The sequence below is a fragment of the Lepidochelys kempii genome, chromosome 1 (genome assembly GCF_965140285.1).
Source record: "Lepidochelys kempii isolate rLepKem1 chromosome 1, rLepKem1.hap1, whole genome shotgun sequence".
Taxonomy (NCBI): domain Eukaryota; kingdom Metazoa; phylum Chordata; order Testudines; family Cheloniidae; genus Lepidochelys; species Lepidochelys kempii.
In genome coordinates, this window is record NC_136380.1 from 253,546,682 (window position 1) to 253,561,851 (window position 15,170).

The window sequence follows — 15,170 nt, forward strand, 5'->3', positions numbered from 1 at the left end:
CGCATAATTCTGCTCAGTGTTTAACACATTACATATTTAAACAGTAGATATGCATATTTTTCAGATTCTTACTTAATATATGTAACATAAATTTAGCTATAATCTAGCACATCTCCTCCATCACATTTTTAGTATAAACAAAATGTTTGTTGTAGTTTAATAGACAGATCTAACACATTTCAAGGGTATCACTGTTGAACAGAGAACCAGGAAACCTGTCTGAAACAATAAAGCTGCTATGAAAACTACACATGCTTTAAAAAATGGGCAATACCCATATGGTTCAGATAATTGTTCTATAGTTTTTTTACAGCTTTAAATAAATTCCAAGCTTTAAAAATAGCAATATGATCCAAGCGCACTAAAAGATTTGTATGTCAAACAGATACCAGGAATAAGAGATTTACACCCCCCAACCCACTGTATGAATAGGCTGATGTTTAATTAATCCCCTTCTTAAAAAGTAAACAAAAGGCTAATATCAGTAAACAGCATAAAGTCACTTACTGCAGGCCCTCTGTGGTACCTGCTAATCTGTTAATGTGTTTTTCCAAATTAATGCAGCATTAGGGTGTACATAGTCTATTCTGCAGCACAGCAGTTGTTTTGCTGCATGTACCTGGAACATGTGACAGCACTGAAGGGGAAGAGTTTCAAGCTGAGCGTATATTCTTATAATCAGAGAAGGAATTCTCTCCTATTGCACCAAATCTTGAAGAGAGTCATACCTCTTTTGAATCAAGTCCATACTCCTAAATATGAGTCTAGCTAGTCACTGATCACATTCCCACTGAAGTCCATTGCAAAAAATTCCACATGCTGCAGTGGGAGCAGAACTGGGAGCTCACTTTGGTAGTTGGTCCTTGCTATGTTTTTCCGCTTGCACAATGTGATAGACAAGTGCTGGTTGCCTTGGGGACCTTCTTCATGTGTGCACTTATAGATTTGTGGTTATTCAGCCCATAAAGTTGGGCACTGCTGGATTTCTTCCTACTGAAAGAAAGCACTCCTACAGGAATAGTAGAGATGGTGTATACAACAGAAGTGATGTGTACATGCAAAGCTATGTGCATGCTTCCACAATGCCTGTTTACTGTGTACCTGTCTTATGCCAGTGCTGAGTTATGTATCTTTACCAGCATTTACAATAGAGAATCCAATTAAATTTGGTAGGCGAAGTATTCTGGATTTACTTAGCTTGGTTCAAAAAGCCTAATTTATAGAATATTATTGGAAACGGTGTGACAAGTGCCCAAATTTTCAAATAAAAGAATAGGCTGCTGCTTTTGGTCTCTGATACCTTTTCCATGAATATAAAATTTGAGCTGCTATTTTTGTTTCTCCCATCAAGAAAAGAGTAATTTCTGACAAAAAATACAGTGAGCAGCGCCTGGATGTGCTCTCTGCTCTGGTATTGGCTGAGAATACCCTCAACGGGCCAAGTACAAAACAGAGGCGCCTTATTGTTTCCCTTGCACTTAGTGTGGGCACACAGCTGGTAAGTGCAACTATTACTCAAACCCTCACTACTGTGTGTTGCCTTGTTAGCTGTAATGAACAGCTTTATCGCTCAACTGTTGTGATGACTTTTAAAGTACAGTAATTGCTATTTTCCAGTTAAGTAATAAATGATTTTGCCCATTTTCCTCTGCTGTTTTTTTTCTTAACAGAAAACATTTAAAGATGAAGAGCTGCTTCCCCTCCAAGTAGTTATGAAGAAACTGGACTTAATCAGTGAACTTAAGGAGCGGTAATCAGCACAAAAGGATGGGATGGGGGGAGGGGAGAAAGCAGTGTCAGCTCGTGTGTTGAGATTTCATGATGCAGTTTATGAAATCTTGCAGGATGTTCTGTGTTCTATACTTAACTACGTGTAGTTGACTGTTTTCATGTACATTGAAGACCAGGATTGGCCAGAGTATGGGCCACAGAATTCTATAATGAAATCTTTATAATCTTTAATGAGGAGGAGTAGCTTGCAGAAATGCAGGTCTTGTTGAGTGGTGCACCATGGTTTTTGTTTGATTTGACATGGACCATCACTTTTTGGGCCTGTAGCCTCCTTGGTTTTTATACCTCCATATTAATGATTAGGCTTCCTGCAGTATGTTGCATTTTACATAAAAACCTCCCTCCTAAGCTGGTGTAAATTGTAACTGGCTGTGAAATGTTTAGTAATGATTTTGTGCAAACACTATTATACACACATTTTATTCCTAGAACCTTGATGGTCTGTGGACCTACACGTATGCTTTGGGCATGTCATGTAAACTCTAGTAACGTAAATGAATTTGTACCATGACAGCATACCTTCTTAATGCTTTATAAACTGTCAACATTTTCAAGTTCAGTATCTACTGCTAGCATCAGTGAGGAAGAGTCTGCATGTGGCTCAGTATTTTGTCACTGGTGTACAAAATACTGAGCCAGAGACCAGAATAATTCCTTTTCTATAATGTTGCTGTAGGAACCATAAAGATATCATTACAGAGGTTAGGTATGGTATACCTTGAAACAGCATTTCAGTAGCTTGATATGGTGCTTACAGATATAAGTGAAAATGGGTATCCATTTATCAAAGAGCTTATGTTTTCTTTTGAAGGCCAGTGGAAAAATAATAAATACCATGTACAGGTGTATCTTGAGCATTAGTGCTGTGAAATAACTTTTGGCATAGATGATTGTAAAAAACAAAAAAGGGGGCAGTACTGCAAAAATATGGTCTTGCTGACATGTAGTTCACTGTCCTTTACGTGGTCTTTTGTGCTGCTTCAGGTTTTGTTTAATAACTAAATCTTGCATTTTAGAGTCCGAACACAATGTGATTGTTGCTTCTTGTATTGGCATCGAGCAGTCTTCCCAATTTATTTAGATGATGTGTATGACAATGCAGTTGATGCATCTAGATTGCAGGTAAATACAAAACTACTGGTCCAGGATGTTAAACTTGATGAATCACTTGTCTGATGCACTGTGACAAATTTATGTTTAATCACTATTTTAAGAAATGGGCTTGCAAAAGGCTAGAACTGAATACTTGTTAGTTAATCTAATGGGGGGGGGGGGGCACGCAGGGACGGTAGCAACAGATAGCCAATTCAAATGGGCTTACTTAACATTCTTTCCTTCATTGTTTTAGGATAACTGAAACCAAAATGGAATATCAGTCTTCCAATCACTTAGATGATTTTTAAAAAGTTTAAAGCTACAGTATATTAGGTTTTACAAAAACAGTGAGGAGTCCGGTGGCACCTTAAAGACTGGACTCCTCATTGTTTTTGTGGATACAGACTGACACGGCTACCCCCTGATACTTAGGTTTTACAATATTGTAGTGACTGTTCATATGAAATAAAATCAACTAGAAAGTGATCCTTGTTCTTTGGATTTGAGATTTTAAATTGTGTGAATTTTAGCCTTTACATGCTAAATATTTTGAGATGTTTGTTGACATATTTGTCTTATGGTTTGCATATTAGTTTCTTTCTGGTTTTTTAGTACATGTTTAGTGCATTACGGGACTGTGTACCTGCTATGATGCATTCAAGACACTTGGAGTCCTATGAGATACTTCTGGAGTGCTATGACAAAGAAATCATGGAAGTTTTAAATGAGGTAATTGTACATGTTCGGGGTTTACTGTGAGTGGGGTCTAATGGTGACAGTTTATTTGGATTGTGTATTAAAGTCAGCTTTTATTGATTGAAATTTAGGATTTTATATAAAACCTCTATAGAAGTCTTTGAGACTGCTGTGAAGTATGGTGATAAGAGTAAAAAATGAACATTTTCTCAATCTCATTTTCTTACCTGGCCTTGTTACCATAGTATCTGAGTACCTCACCATCTTTAATCCTTAGATATCCCTGTGAGTTAGAAAAGGGCTATTACCCCCATTTTACAGATGCTGACACACAGAGGCTAGGTAACATGCTCAAGGTCACACAGGTAGAGCAGGGAATTGAACCCAGATCTCCCAAGTCGTTAGTTGGTGATTTAACCAGTGGACCGTTCTTCCTCTCTCTCCAGTCCCACAACAAATGTAATCTATTCTGGGATTCTAGAGAAAATCTCAGACAAAATAATATATTGAAGGTTTTGCTAAACTGTACAAAGTCTTACTGGAAATGAACCACACCTTTCATAGTAAATCACATCTGTTGTAGACTCATTTTACAAACCAGGGGTGCTCAACCTAGGATTGCAAACAGGCACTGGGGGCTTGCCACCGCCCTGTCCATCCCATATTGTTGGTCCCATCTGAGCTGTTGTAACAAACATGGTTTGAATTTGGTTGACACCAAATGGGTTTTTAAATTAGTTTGAATGGTTGCAGTAATGAGTGTGTGTGTTTGCAGGGAATGGATGGGCCTCTGCTTAAATCTAGGTAGGAACCACACGGTGCAAAAAATTGTGGAAGCCTCACTTTCTAAATACTTCTGATTAGTCAATGTAAGTGGGTGTCCTAGAACTGACACTATTCATTTATAAGTTGGACATCTCATATTATCCCTAATAACAAGTAGTTATCCATGTAGTTTCTGAATTAGGCCACGTCTACACTATCTGCCGGATCGGCGGGTAGTGATTGATCTATCGGGAATCGATTTATCACGTCTGGTGTAGACGCGATAAATTGATCCCTGATCGCTCTGCCATCGACTCCGGAACTTCTCCACGGTGAGAGGCGGAAGCGGAGTTGACGGGGGAGCGGCAGCCATCGATCCCGCGCCGTGAGGACGCGCAGTAAGTGATTCTAAGTCGATCTAAGATACGTCGACTTCAGCTACGCTATTCTTGTAGCTGAAGTTGTGTATCTTAGATCGATCCCCCCCAGTGTAGACCAGGCCTTAGTCCTCAGTTTGATTACAAGGGCATCAACTTGGCTTCTTTTGCTAGTGCTAGTTCCAGTCCCTGGTACTCTGAAATTTTCAAACAAGGCTTTCTGCTGCAGGTTCACCTATTTCTAAGGTGTAGTCACAGTCACTAGGGTCATCAGCCTTCTTGCTCTGTAGGCAAATTTCATCTCTATTAAAATAGGATTTTGAATGGACTCTTAGCATCATTTTTGTCACTCCCTTGAATAGCACTTGCTGGACAAATTGTGTAAAGAAATAGAAAAGGATCTACGCCTTTCTGTGCACACACACTTAAAGCTCGATGACAGAAATCCTTACAGAGTTGGGATGAAGGATCTGGCCCACTTTTTCTCTCTGAATCCAATTCGATTTTTCAATCGGTTCATTGACATCAAAGGTAGGTTGCATTTAATATACTTTTTTTTTCCTCAGCACTTCTCCACATCTCTATAGTTTCTCTGATAATCCTTCTGGTATTCCTTTATTTTCTTTTTTGCTTAACTATTTCCTTTACGGATTTCTGTGATCGCAGTTGCACCCTAATAATAGCTTAGATACACAAAGGTGGCATTGCAAGCATAATCCATAGTTACTAATGTTGTGGCTCTTTACCCACCTCTAGTGGCTAGCTTACTTATAGAGGTTTAGGAGTTTGTTGCTTCTGAGCTAGTAGGCTTGGTCCTTCAGCTGAAGTAGTAGAGGCTCATGGCTTTTAGATCCAGAGGTTCTGGGTTCAGTCCCCACAGATGACCCTACTAAAGTTATTGTTACACTGTCTTTTCTTCGAGAGAGCCCAGTTTTAATTGCCAGTGCAAGAATTTATGGATTTTCCTTTTTTGTTCCTTTGCTATTCCCCAGTAAATTAAGAGCTGCAGTTAATAGTTTAGTGCATACTTTATTATTCTTTTTTCCAGTTTATGTAACACACTACCTAGACAAGACCTTCTACAACCTAACAACTGTAGCTCTTCATGACTGGGCCACATACAGTGAAATGAGGAATTTAGCAACGCAGCGCTATGGCTTAATTATGACAGAAGCACATCTTCCCAGTCAGACTTTAGAACAGGTAAGGAATATGTGTGAGTATTGTATGTGCCACTTTATTCTGGAAGTCCTAGATAATTATTCAAGGCTTTAACAAGGTACAGAAACTGAGGAACTCAAAATTAGAGGCCATTTTCTAAAATTTTGGTCGACACGATTTACCCAAGACTAAGAAGTCTGTGGCATAACTAAGGTAAAACTCCTGATTCCCAGACCCATACTTCTTCATTTTGAGCAGTGAAATGGTGTAATTAACAGTAAATGATTTTTTTTTTAAAGTAGCTATTTGTGAACCTTGAATATGGAGGCTTTTGCATTTTTATTTGGAAGCTGAGAAAATGGTCCAATTTTTCCATTTTTGCTTTGAACTTATTAGAGATGACTAAAGAACATTGACATTCAAAAATGTTAGAAGATACAAGCAAAAAACCTGAATTTTAATGTGACACTGACTATAAAACTTAAAACAAAACAAACCATAAAATAAATCTAGACCCTGAAGTAGCCCAGAACAAATTGAAAAGATATTTTCACAAAATTGAAAAGTGGTGATTTTCATACATAACTAATTACTTTAATTTGCTTCCAAAAAGACTTTCAGGTAATTTAATTTGCACAATTAGCAGTTACTTTGAATACATTTGAATGACTCCCAAGAGGCTGTTGTAATCCATTTGGGATTTTTGCCATATTGTTTCAGGGTCTGGATGTTTTGGAAATCATGAGAAATATTCATGTTTTTGTATCTCGCTACCTCTACAATCTCAATAATCAGGTGAGGTGTATTCTGTCCTTATATGGGTAGTTTATATCTGATTTTTGTAAGCTTTGGTTTTGATATGGGTAAATGATGACCTTTTCTTTGCAGATCTTCATTGAGAGAACTAGCAATAATAAGCATTTGAACACTATCAATATCCGGCACATTGCTAATTCAATTAGAACTCATGGCACAGGAATCATGAACACAACAGTAAGTATCTTCTGGACTGTTTCTTTTTAATCTGTACAGAACAGCATTGGAACTCCAGCATTTCCTGACCCTTGAGTTTTTAACTGTGCAGTTTTTAATATTGCGTGAACATAGCTTTTTAAATTAAATATAACAAAGTAGTCCTCAAACACCAAGCAGTCAACTTAAAAAGTCTCTTATGAGTTAAATTACTGGTAGTTACTATATAAAGTCAGATCTTTGCACAAAGGCCACAGAAATGTCCTGGAAGACCTCTGAATTTCCCTAAAGATGAAAATAAATGTTATCAAACAGAGGTACTATGTTTACAACACTTTAATTTCTAAATAATGGCCCTTATAATTAGAGTGCCATATATCACTACTTGTTAAAGTTTGGTAGGATTTTTTTTTATAACATTTCATTTAAGCAGATCAGGAGAAATGTGATGCTGATGTCTACTAAGTCAACTTAGACTGCCATTTTAGAATTTAGGAAATGCAAGGTCATTTTTTAAGTGGCTTTCTGTGATGTATATATTTCACTTTACTGTGGCTAAAATTTGTCATTGACTTTTACTACTTCCTTCTTTTTTTAAATCTAGATGCTGCTCTATGGTATGGGTTATTAGATAGCTTAGGATTTCTAAATAAAATGAATGTAATGATCTTTGGCAGAAGGACGGCAGTCTGTCTGGTAAAGATGAACACAATCTATAAACTGTAAATAACAATACTGTTCATTGAGTCTAGTAAAGCTTTGTGGATGTTTGTTACAACTGAAATTTAATCTGTTTGCATGTTGCATATTTGTAGTAATTGAAGTAATTAAAAAACCTGGTGTGGTGCCAAAGCTTGACTGGAAAATTCAGCTGACCCAAAAATGATCAAATTTTGGACTGCCGCTCAACCTCTCACTCTCTCTTTACCCCTCTCTGTCTTTCTGTCCCAGTCTTTCTACCAAGCCAGCACAACATCAGAACTTGATGAGCACTATGCACTGAAGGACAAGCACTTTCTCTAAAGCACCATGTACAAAATGAAAATGTTTAGAAATGAGGGTTCTTACTCTTTTTGTGGCAATGCAGGAAAGTGCTTTCTTTTACAAGCATGATGCTAATATGATGTTTCTCTTGTATTGGAGTTGCTTGTCTCAGCGATATCAGGGGCTGAAAGAGTTGTCTTGCAAGTCACATTGCTTCCTGGTCAGGTGGACGCCTCCTGCCTTCTTCACTTTTGACTGTGGTCTAGATTGTCCATGCAGACCAGGGAATGGACTGTGACTTGGTGGGGGAAGGTGGGGCCTGTTAATTCCAAGGGCAGTATTTTAGAAAATGTTGAGAAAGTGAAAAGAAGGTGGGAAGGTTATAATGAAACTTTGTATGTAATCTTAGCTATAGAATTTACTACAACGAAAGCAGACAGTGAATGAGCTTCACTGTTGTCCTGCTGTGATGAATCCTAGTCACAAGCCACCTGAGGCATGTTGCCCATATGCTAAGAAGAGGGACAGAAACTGGATACTTCAGAACTAGTTCCTATACTAGTCGTGGACTTTAAAAGATCAGCCTATATTCCAGGTTCCCTTTGCCCCCTTACCAGCCTTTCTAAAGGAAATTAAACCTTCCAACAAAAGATTTACCTTCTTTTAGGAGGAAAGTTGCTCAGGTTGAGTCTCTTTGAGATCCACAAAATGGGGCAGGCTGTGTTGAACTTTCCACTTACAAAAAATATGTCATAATATGGAATAAAAGCTTCAAGAAGCTATTGAACGATAGTCACCAGAGAAGCATGTTAATTTGAAAGGGGTTTTTCTAATACTGAATTTTTAATTTTACTCCAGGTTAATTTCACTTACCAGTTTCTGAGGAAAAAGTTCTATATCTTCAGCCAGTTCATGTATGATGAACATATCAAATCCCGATTGATCAAAGATATCCGATTCTTCAGGGAAGTCAAGGATCAAAATGATCATAAGGTACACTACGACTGGAATTCTTGGATAAACAATAACTTGATTAAACCCTGTGCTGCCTTTGCCTTGAAAAGCTGATATGCACTGAACTACAAATGTCACGTTTTAAATAAAAGGAAAATTATATGTTTATAGACAAGTGGCACCTTCTGGTCTACCAAAGTACAGTGTTGCAGTGTATACAGATTCCTGCATTGAGACTGGCTTATCTCATTCTAATTGCTTACTGAACACTAGATGGTACTCATCAGCAGACACAACATGGTGCTCCTTTGTATTACAGGGTGGGGGTACGTTTATTCTCTTGTTAACCTGATAATGATGCTTGGTGCAGATGCAGTATAGTGTTGTCATAAACCTTCAGTCCAAATCAAGTTTACCACAGTTACAATAAATATTTGTCTATTTTGTAATAGAGGTCACCGTTGACATGAACGCTGAAATATGGTATTATGAGTACCGTAGCTATCCCTCTCTCAAAGCCTTGTGCCTAATTCTCATCTCCCACCATTGCATGTCTAATTCTGAAAAATTTGAGACTTAACGTTTGGAATAAAAATGTACTGGAATGTTCTTTGTATGTAGTTTGCTGTCTTGTTTATATATAGCAGTAACAGATCTCATCTTTGCAGTTTGCACACCTGACCTGGTCAAATAACACTTTCACAAACTACTATACATAGACAGGGTTACACTTTCAAAGACGGAACAAAGAATATGTGTGAATATTTGTGGGGTGGTGATGGAAGGTAAAATGGTGTTTGACTTGAAAGGTCAAGTAGATTCTTCAAAGATCAATATTCTTACAAATTGCAAAAATTGTTTCTCTAGTATCCCTTTGAGAGAGCAGAGAAGTTCAACCGGGGCATCAGAAAGCTTGGAATAACGCCTGATGGACAAAGTTACCTTGACCAATTCAGGCAGCTCATAAGTCAGATAGGTATGCATCACTGTATCTAAAAATATGGTACAATCATTTTAATGACAGAGATCTTTGTAATCCTGTAACTACACTGCTTATTTTACTTATATTTTAAGGTTGGGGCCCAAATTCAAGCCTGATATAAGCAGGTGCACTTCCATTGAAGTAATTGGAGTTTCCTAATTACACAAAAATGGGTCCTGAATGTTTTAATATAAGACGTATCTAGAGCTTGTATGAATGGTTTTTTATTTGCTTTGGGTTCAATTTTTATTTGTTTGACTGGGGCAACATTCATCCAGTTGGAGTATCTTTCCTACTAAGTACAGTTCTGTTAGGCTCAGATACTTCAAAAGGTGTTTTGAATCAAATACAAATGTATGCATATATTATAATATTAAATTTGATTTACTAATTGTAGTAATACTTTTGGCACACTGATGCCACGAATAGTGTAGGCATCTAGAGCCTGGTCTTACAAACATATCCTACCAACTGTATCTTACTGCAGCATTTGGACCTTAGTTAACGAGTTTAAAAATGTAGTACATGTGAGCACAATCTCCTTAGATGAAGCCAGTCATGGCTCATGTTTTGTTCCTCTAGTTGGACTTTGTGCCATTAAACTCTAAAGCATCTGCATTTTTCTCCATGTAATTAGCTTCAGAATATTTCTCTTGTAAAATCATTCTGGCTACCCCAAGGCATCAGAATTTCAGAGTTAATAGGGATTTCGAAATGTGTACATGTAAATATCTAACTTAGGTACGTTCCTGTTTTTCTTGTTTTTTAAAGGCAATGCAATGGGCTATGTGCGAATGATAAGATCTGGTGGACTTCACTGCTGTAGTAGTGCAATTAGGTACCTACATGAATATATTTCATGCTGTTACTAATATTTTATATCCCTGTGCTACCCAGTCATACTGATATTCTCTTAGGAAGGTCTGGTTTTTTTTCACATACGCAGCATTTGACTCAGAAGTGCAAAGAGTATTATGAATAAGTATGGCATTTTCCAGGATACCAACTCTGTATTTTATATTAATCTTCTTAGGAAAAGTCCAGCTAGCACATTATTTAGCACTGAACTTGTAAAGCACTAAGTGCCTTTGGGTCCCATTCATGTCAATGGGAGCTAAGGAGCCCAGCACCAAGAAGCATTGTGCACTTAATAAAATAGGTCAAGCAATATTCTAGGCACTGTACAAATGAGACAGTTGCTGCCCCTAACAGCAAAAGGACTTGAAGGAGAGCCAAGAGAAGGGAGCTAGCTTAGTTTATAAATTCTGACTCCTATGTATTGAACATTTTTCAGCCTCCATAAGAGTGTTGTGCATTCTAAGGACACAAGTAAAGACATTCTCCTTGCCCTTCAGAGTTTACAAACACAGTTAACCCATTCCTTTCTATTCAGATAACAATCGAGTTTTGAAAAGTGTCTGATATCATGTGTTAAGGACACTGTATAAGGATACAAAGGAATTGTATCTCTTGTCCTGCAAACTAGTTCAGAATCCCTTACATTGCAGAATTGACTAATTGGAGTTCCTTTAACTACAAAACCATAACCATTTGTATAGTATAGCACATTACATAGATGAGCTCTTAAAGACCAAGATGATTATTTATCATTGCATATAGTGCCATAGTGTACATAACATTTTACAGAGAGAACAGGACACAGTTTGTACCCTGTAAAGTATACAACTAGGTTGTTATACCATATGGTATGTGGCACAAAAAGAGATTGTCAGGTGAGGGGAATGGGTGGTTTATGTGCAGTGTTATGAGGCTGGCTGTTTTTTCAAGGTGTTCATCATGTTTCCTCTTGTTTGTTAGCTATGATTTTATTTGGATGGTGTGGAAATATGGGTCATGGTTGAAAGATGCTTTTGGAGGAGTGGGAGCTTGGGATTGGGGAGGACACTGCAGAGATAGCAGGGCAGCATGGGGGAGAGCGCAGAGATTCTTGTGGAAGAAAGATAGGAAGGGAACACGGCTGGTAGTGGAATTAACAGACCCTGGGTGAGAAAGAGATGGAAGATGTAAGCAGAGCAGTGTCAGAGCCTTGAAGGCAAGGGTGGTTCATTGTGTAATTTATTTATAATTTAAATTAATTGATGCATCAGTGAGTAAACCACAGTTAAATGTAAACCTAACACACTATAATTGTGTAGGTTTGTTCCTGACCTTGAAGATATTGTTAATTTTGAGGAACTAGTGAAAGAAGAAGGACTTTCAGAAGAAACGCAAAAAGCAGCCAGGTAACTCGACATTGTGTTTTGATTTGTGGGGAGGCAAGCGTCTTTGTTTTTAAACTTGTGTTTTGTGCCATTCTTATTTAAAAAATTAAAATGCTTTACAAAAGATAAAATGAAGTTAAAATGTCTTTGTTTAATCAGAAACAACAGAAACTATTGCTTTTAAAGATGCTAAACTGAAAATGACATTTGTACCAATCAGATCCATTTGGAACTCAGCTGCTCTGTAAAATTGTCATTTGGTAAGGAAAGTTCTTTAGCCTGTAAATCTCTCAAGTTTTAGAAATCTCCTTTCTGGTTACAGAGAGACTTTAAAAACAAATCTGCTTCACTAATCCTATTCCAAGGCCTGTTCAGATATCGAGGACTCTGGGGAAAGCACCACATGGCCACCTTGGCTTGTGCAGTGGAAGGAATGGAAGAAAATGAGCACTTCCCATTTGGAACACACTGGTGAAATGTGTAGGAGGAAACCATTGTTTTCAACTGTATTGGGCTCGTCTCAAAAGCATTCTCTCATACAGAGAATAGCAATAGCTGGTGGTGGCCTATCTGAACCACACTTGCTAAAATGTGTTCTGAACACTGACGTATTTTAAGTGATTCAAGCTTAGATTTCTGTTGGTTTTCTTTCCTTGTTTAGAGGCATCAGAGTGTGACCAGCAGTGGGTACAGGGAATATCTCAATTGGCAAAACTTTCTGATAGTCATCTTTCAAAGCCTGTCTTAAAACTGAATCTTAAATTGCTCTTTTGGGGCTATGGATGGGAAACAGGCAAATCTTCTGCTTTATAGCCCATACTCTTTACCTGCTGCTAAAATAAGCCCCTTCTTGTTCTAAGTCTATGGATATAACTGTATTCTGCTCACCTATTAGCTGGCTATAGATCCAGTTAACAAAACATGAGCTTTCTTTATCATTTCTGCTGTGAGCAAATACTAGATTTGTTGTCACTTCACGCAGGTGGAAATTCTGAGTTAAACAGAGCGGTGTTTTGAGGAAGTTGAGGAAAGTTTTACTATGTTGCCATAGAGTTCCATAACCTTTAGTGCAGTTACACTTGCTATACAGGTCTGGCTTAATTCCTTGCTATATGCTGTCTGATTGAGATGTAAACTAATAAAACTTTGCACTCACTTTCACACTACATTTTTGTCATTGAAAGGAACTGTCCTGGCTTGGAGTGAATCTCCGGAAAATGTATTCCCATAATTCTGAACTTTTTAAGAGTGTATATGTATAATTTTCTGTTGCACAGCTTCTTTCTGTGTTCACCAGTAATGGTTAATACCCCACATCTATGGAATTTGGAGGCAGTCCAGTGTTGCTGCTGGAGGCTCCAGGACAAAGCCTAGCACTTCAGCTCAGGCCTCTAGATTTTCTGTCTCCAGCAATGGAACAAGTTGGTGGTTCGGTTTCCCCTTACTGTCTTTTTCTTCATGCAGCAGCAATTTATCTTCCTTCTCTTCCTCTTCTTCCCCTGGATTGACTATTTGACAGTGAGATGGTTTCAACCACCAAGCTCCACCACTGAAGCACCCTCCTCTCCAGGACATCTCTGCCCCCATTCAGGCATGGCAGAGCTATCCTGAAAACAGCTGACTAAATCTAAGCAGTGTTTTCCATGTGAGGCACCATTTACAGGCTCTTCAGAGGGCAAATTATGCCCTGTCTGTTCTCTGTCAGGGCACAGGGCTCAGACCGGACTGGCATGTCAGGTCCTCCATCCCAAGAGCTGCAATTCTAATGCAGAGTCTAAGGATAAGGAGGATGCTATCCAGCCAGCTTGGGGTAAGTCCTCCAACAGGACACCCCCCCCCCCAAAAGATCCCAAAGTCCCTATCATCCAGATACTGAAGTGGGTCCTCTGCTCCCTGGGGAAAGAAGTGGGGCTCCTATACCATTCCCCTTCCTTCCACTAGGACTTGGGGCATTCTCCTGATACTCAGGGGTAGGTCTAGCAAACCCTGAGATTCTGGAATCCCAAAAATCAAAAGTTAGCATCACCTTTCTCAAGGTAGCAATTAGTATTACTAATGAGCAAGTGGGGTGAAAATGCAGGGTCAAACCCGCTCTCCTTTGACTTTACCACCCTGTTCCCTCGAGGGAGTGTGTGCTGGTGCTTTTCTTCTACACAGATTCTTTGAGTTCTGTATCAAGCTCACTGCCCCCTCCCACCTGACAGCATGTCTGGCCCTGCAGAGAAGCCTATCATTTCCAGGAAGCCCTCCGTCAGATTGCTGCATAGAGGAAATTTCAGTCCAAGGACCCTCACTCACAGCCAGGGAAAGGGGTGCAAGTTTCAGGCAGCAGCAGAATGGGAATTGTGCTTGCTTATCATAGTAATAAAACCTTGCTCTGCCAGGGAAAGGGGTTTTCTCTCTCCTGCTCCCTGTCCCCCTCCACTGGCTGGCTGCTCATTAAAGTGTAAGGAGTACTTCAGGCAGCCTGTGACCAGAACAGAGGCTTCTGAGGATTCTGCTCCCAATGAAGTTGCACCATCATGGGGTTACTGAGGGTTAAGTGAGAAATGCCTTCCCAGGTTCAAAATGATCCTGTGACTAAGTAAAGCCCTGAGTGGTATGGGGTTGCTCCTATAGTACTTACTTTGTAGCCAGCCAGCCTTTAGGGAACAGGCAGGCAACCTTTCATGCGGACATCTAAAAAGTGACTTCTACAGTCGAGGTATTCGTACTAGCACCCCTCATTGGTTGAGTGGTCCTCAGACCAGGATAAATACCATGCTGTCTTTCACCTGTAAACTGCCAGGGGAAGTACCACACACACACTACCAAAAAACAAAAACAAAATTAAAAAAACCCCAACCAAACAAAACCAATCTGCAGGACTTTTCCAGGCCAGGACTTTTTCCAGGCCAGTGGCTTGCAAGGTACTCTAAAATATCTTCCCTTTCAAGCATTATTAAATAGATTTTTTTCTCTAGATGTCTCCTTTGAGGCCATCGTAAGATCCAAATGAGGACAGACTACTGATTTAAAACCAAATGTTAAGCTAAAATGTTATGAAATTTTTTTGTTTATATATAAGTTTGGGGACCCTAAGGCTGGTGTAGCAGTTGCTCCACATTTCAGAAGAGGACTTCCTTCCAAAGACTCATAGTACAGCAATTTCAAAGCCTCTGCTACAGCAAT

General features: G+C 38.9%; 2 protein-coding genes across 8 annotated transcripts in view; one reads left to right on the forward strand and one right to left on the reverse strand.

Moving 5' to 3' along the window:
- The window catches only part of WASHC4 (WASH complex subunit 4), a 65,845-nt gene that overhangs the window by 38,704 nt on the left and 11,971 nt on the right, over positions 1 to 15,170 (forward strand). For 4 of the 5 annotated variants that reach the window (XM_073324121.2, XM_073324131.2, XM_073324140.2 and 1 more), the window contains 12 exons: positions 1,352 to 1,498; positions 1,671 to 1,750; positions 2,808 to 2,913; positions 3,499 to 3,615; positions 5,087 to 5,255; positions 5,773 to 5,927; positions 6,606 to 6,680; positions 6,774 to 6,878; positions 8,700 to 8,834; positions 9,663 to 9,771; positions 10,549 to 10,615; positions 11,934 to 12,020. In XM_073324121.2, coding sequence (XP_073180222.1) covers positions 1,352 to 1,498; positions 1,671 to 1,750; positions 2,808 to 2,913; positions 3,499 to 3,615; positions 5,087 to 5,255; positions 5,773 to 5,927; positions 6,606 to 6,680; positions 6,774 to 6,878; positions 8,700 to 8,834; positions 9,663 to 9,771; positions 10,549 to 10,615; positions 11,934 to 12,020 — 1,352 coding nt within the window. The remainder of the gene's footprint in view (positions 1 to 1,351; positions 1,499 to 1,670; positions 1,751 to 2,807; positions 2,914 to 3,498; positions 3,616 to 5,086; positions 5,256 to 5,772; positions 5,928 to 6,605; positions 6,681 to 6,773; positions 6,879 to 8,699; positions 8,835 to 9,662; positions 9,772 to 10,548; positions 10,616 to 11,933; positions 12,021 to 15,170) is intronic. The other variant, XM_073324149.2, reaches the window with a different exon arrangement.
- The window catches only part of APPL2 (adaptor protein, phosphotyrosine interacting with PH domain and leucine zipper 2), a 96,044-nt gene that overhangs the window by 10,579 nt on the left and 70,295 nt on the right, over positions 1 to 15,170 (reverse strand). The window lies entirely within an intron of this gene.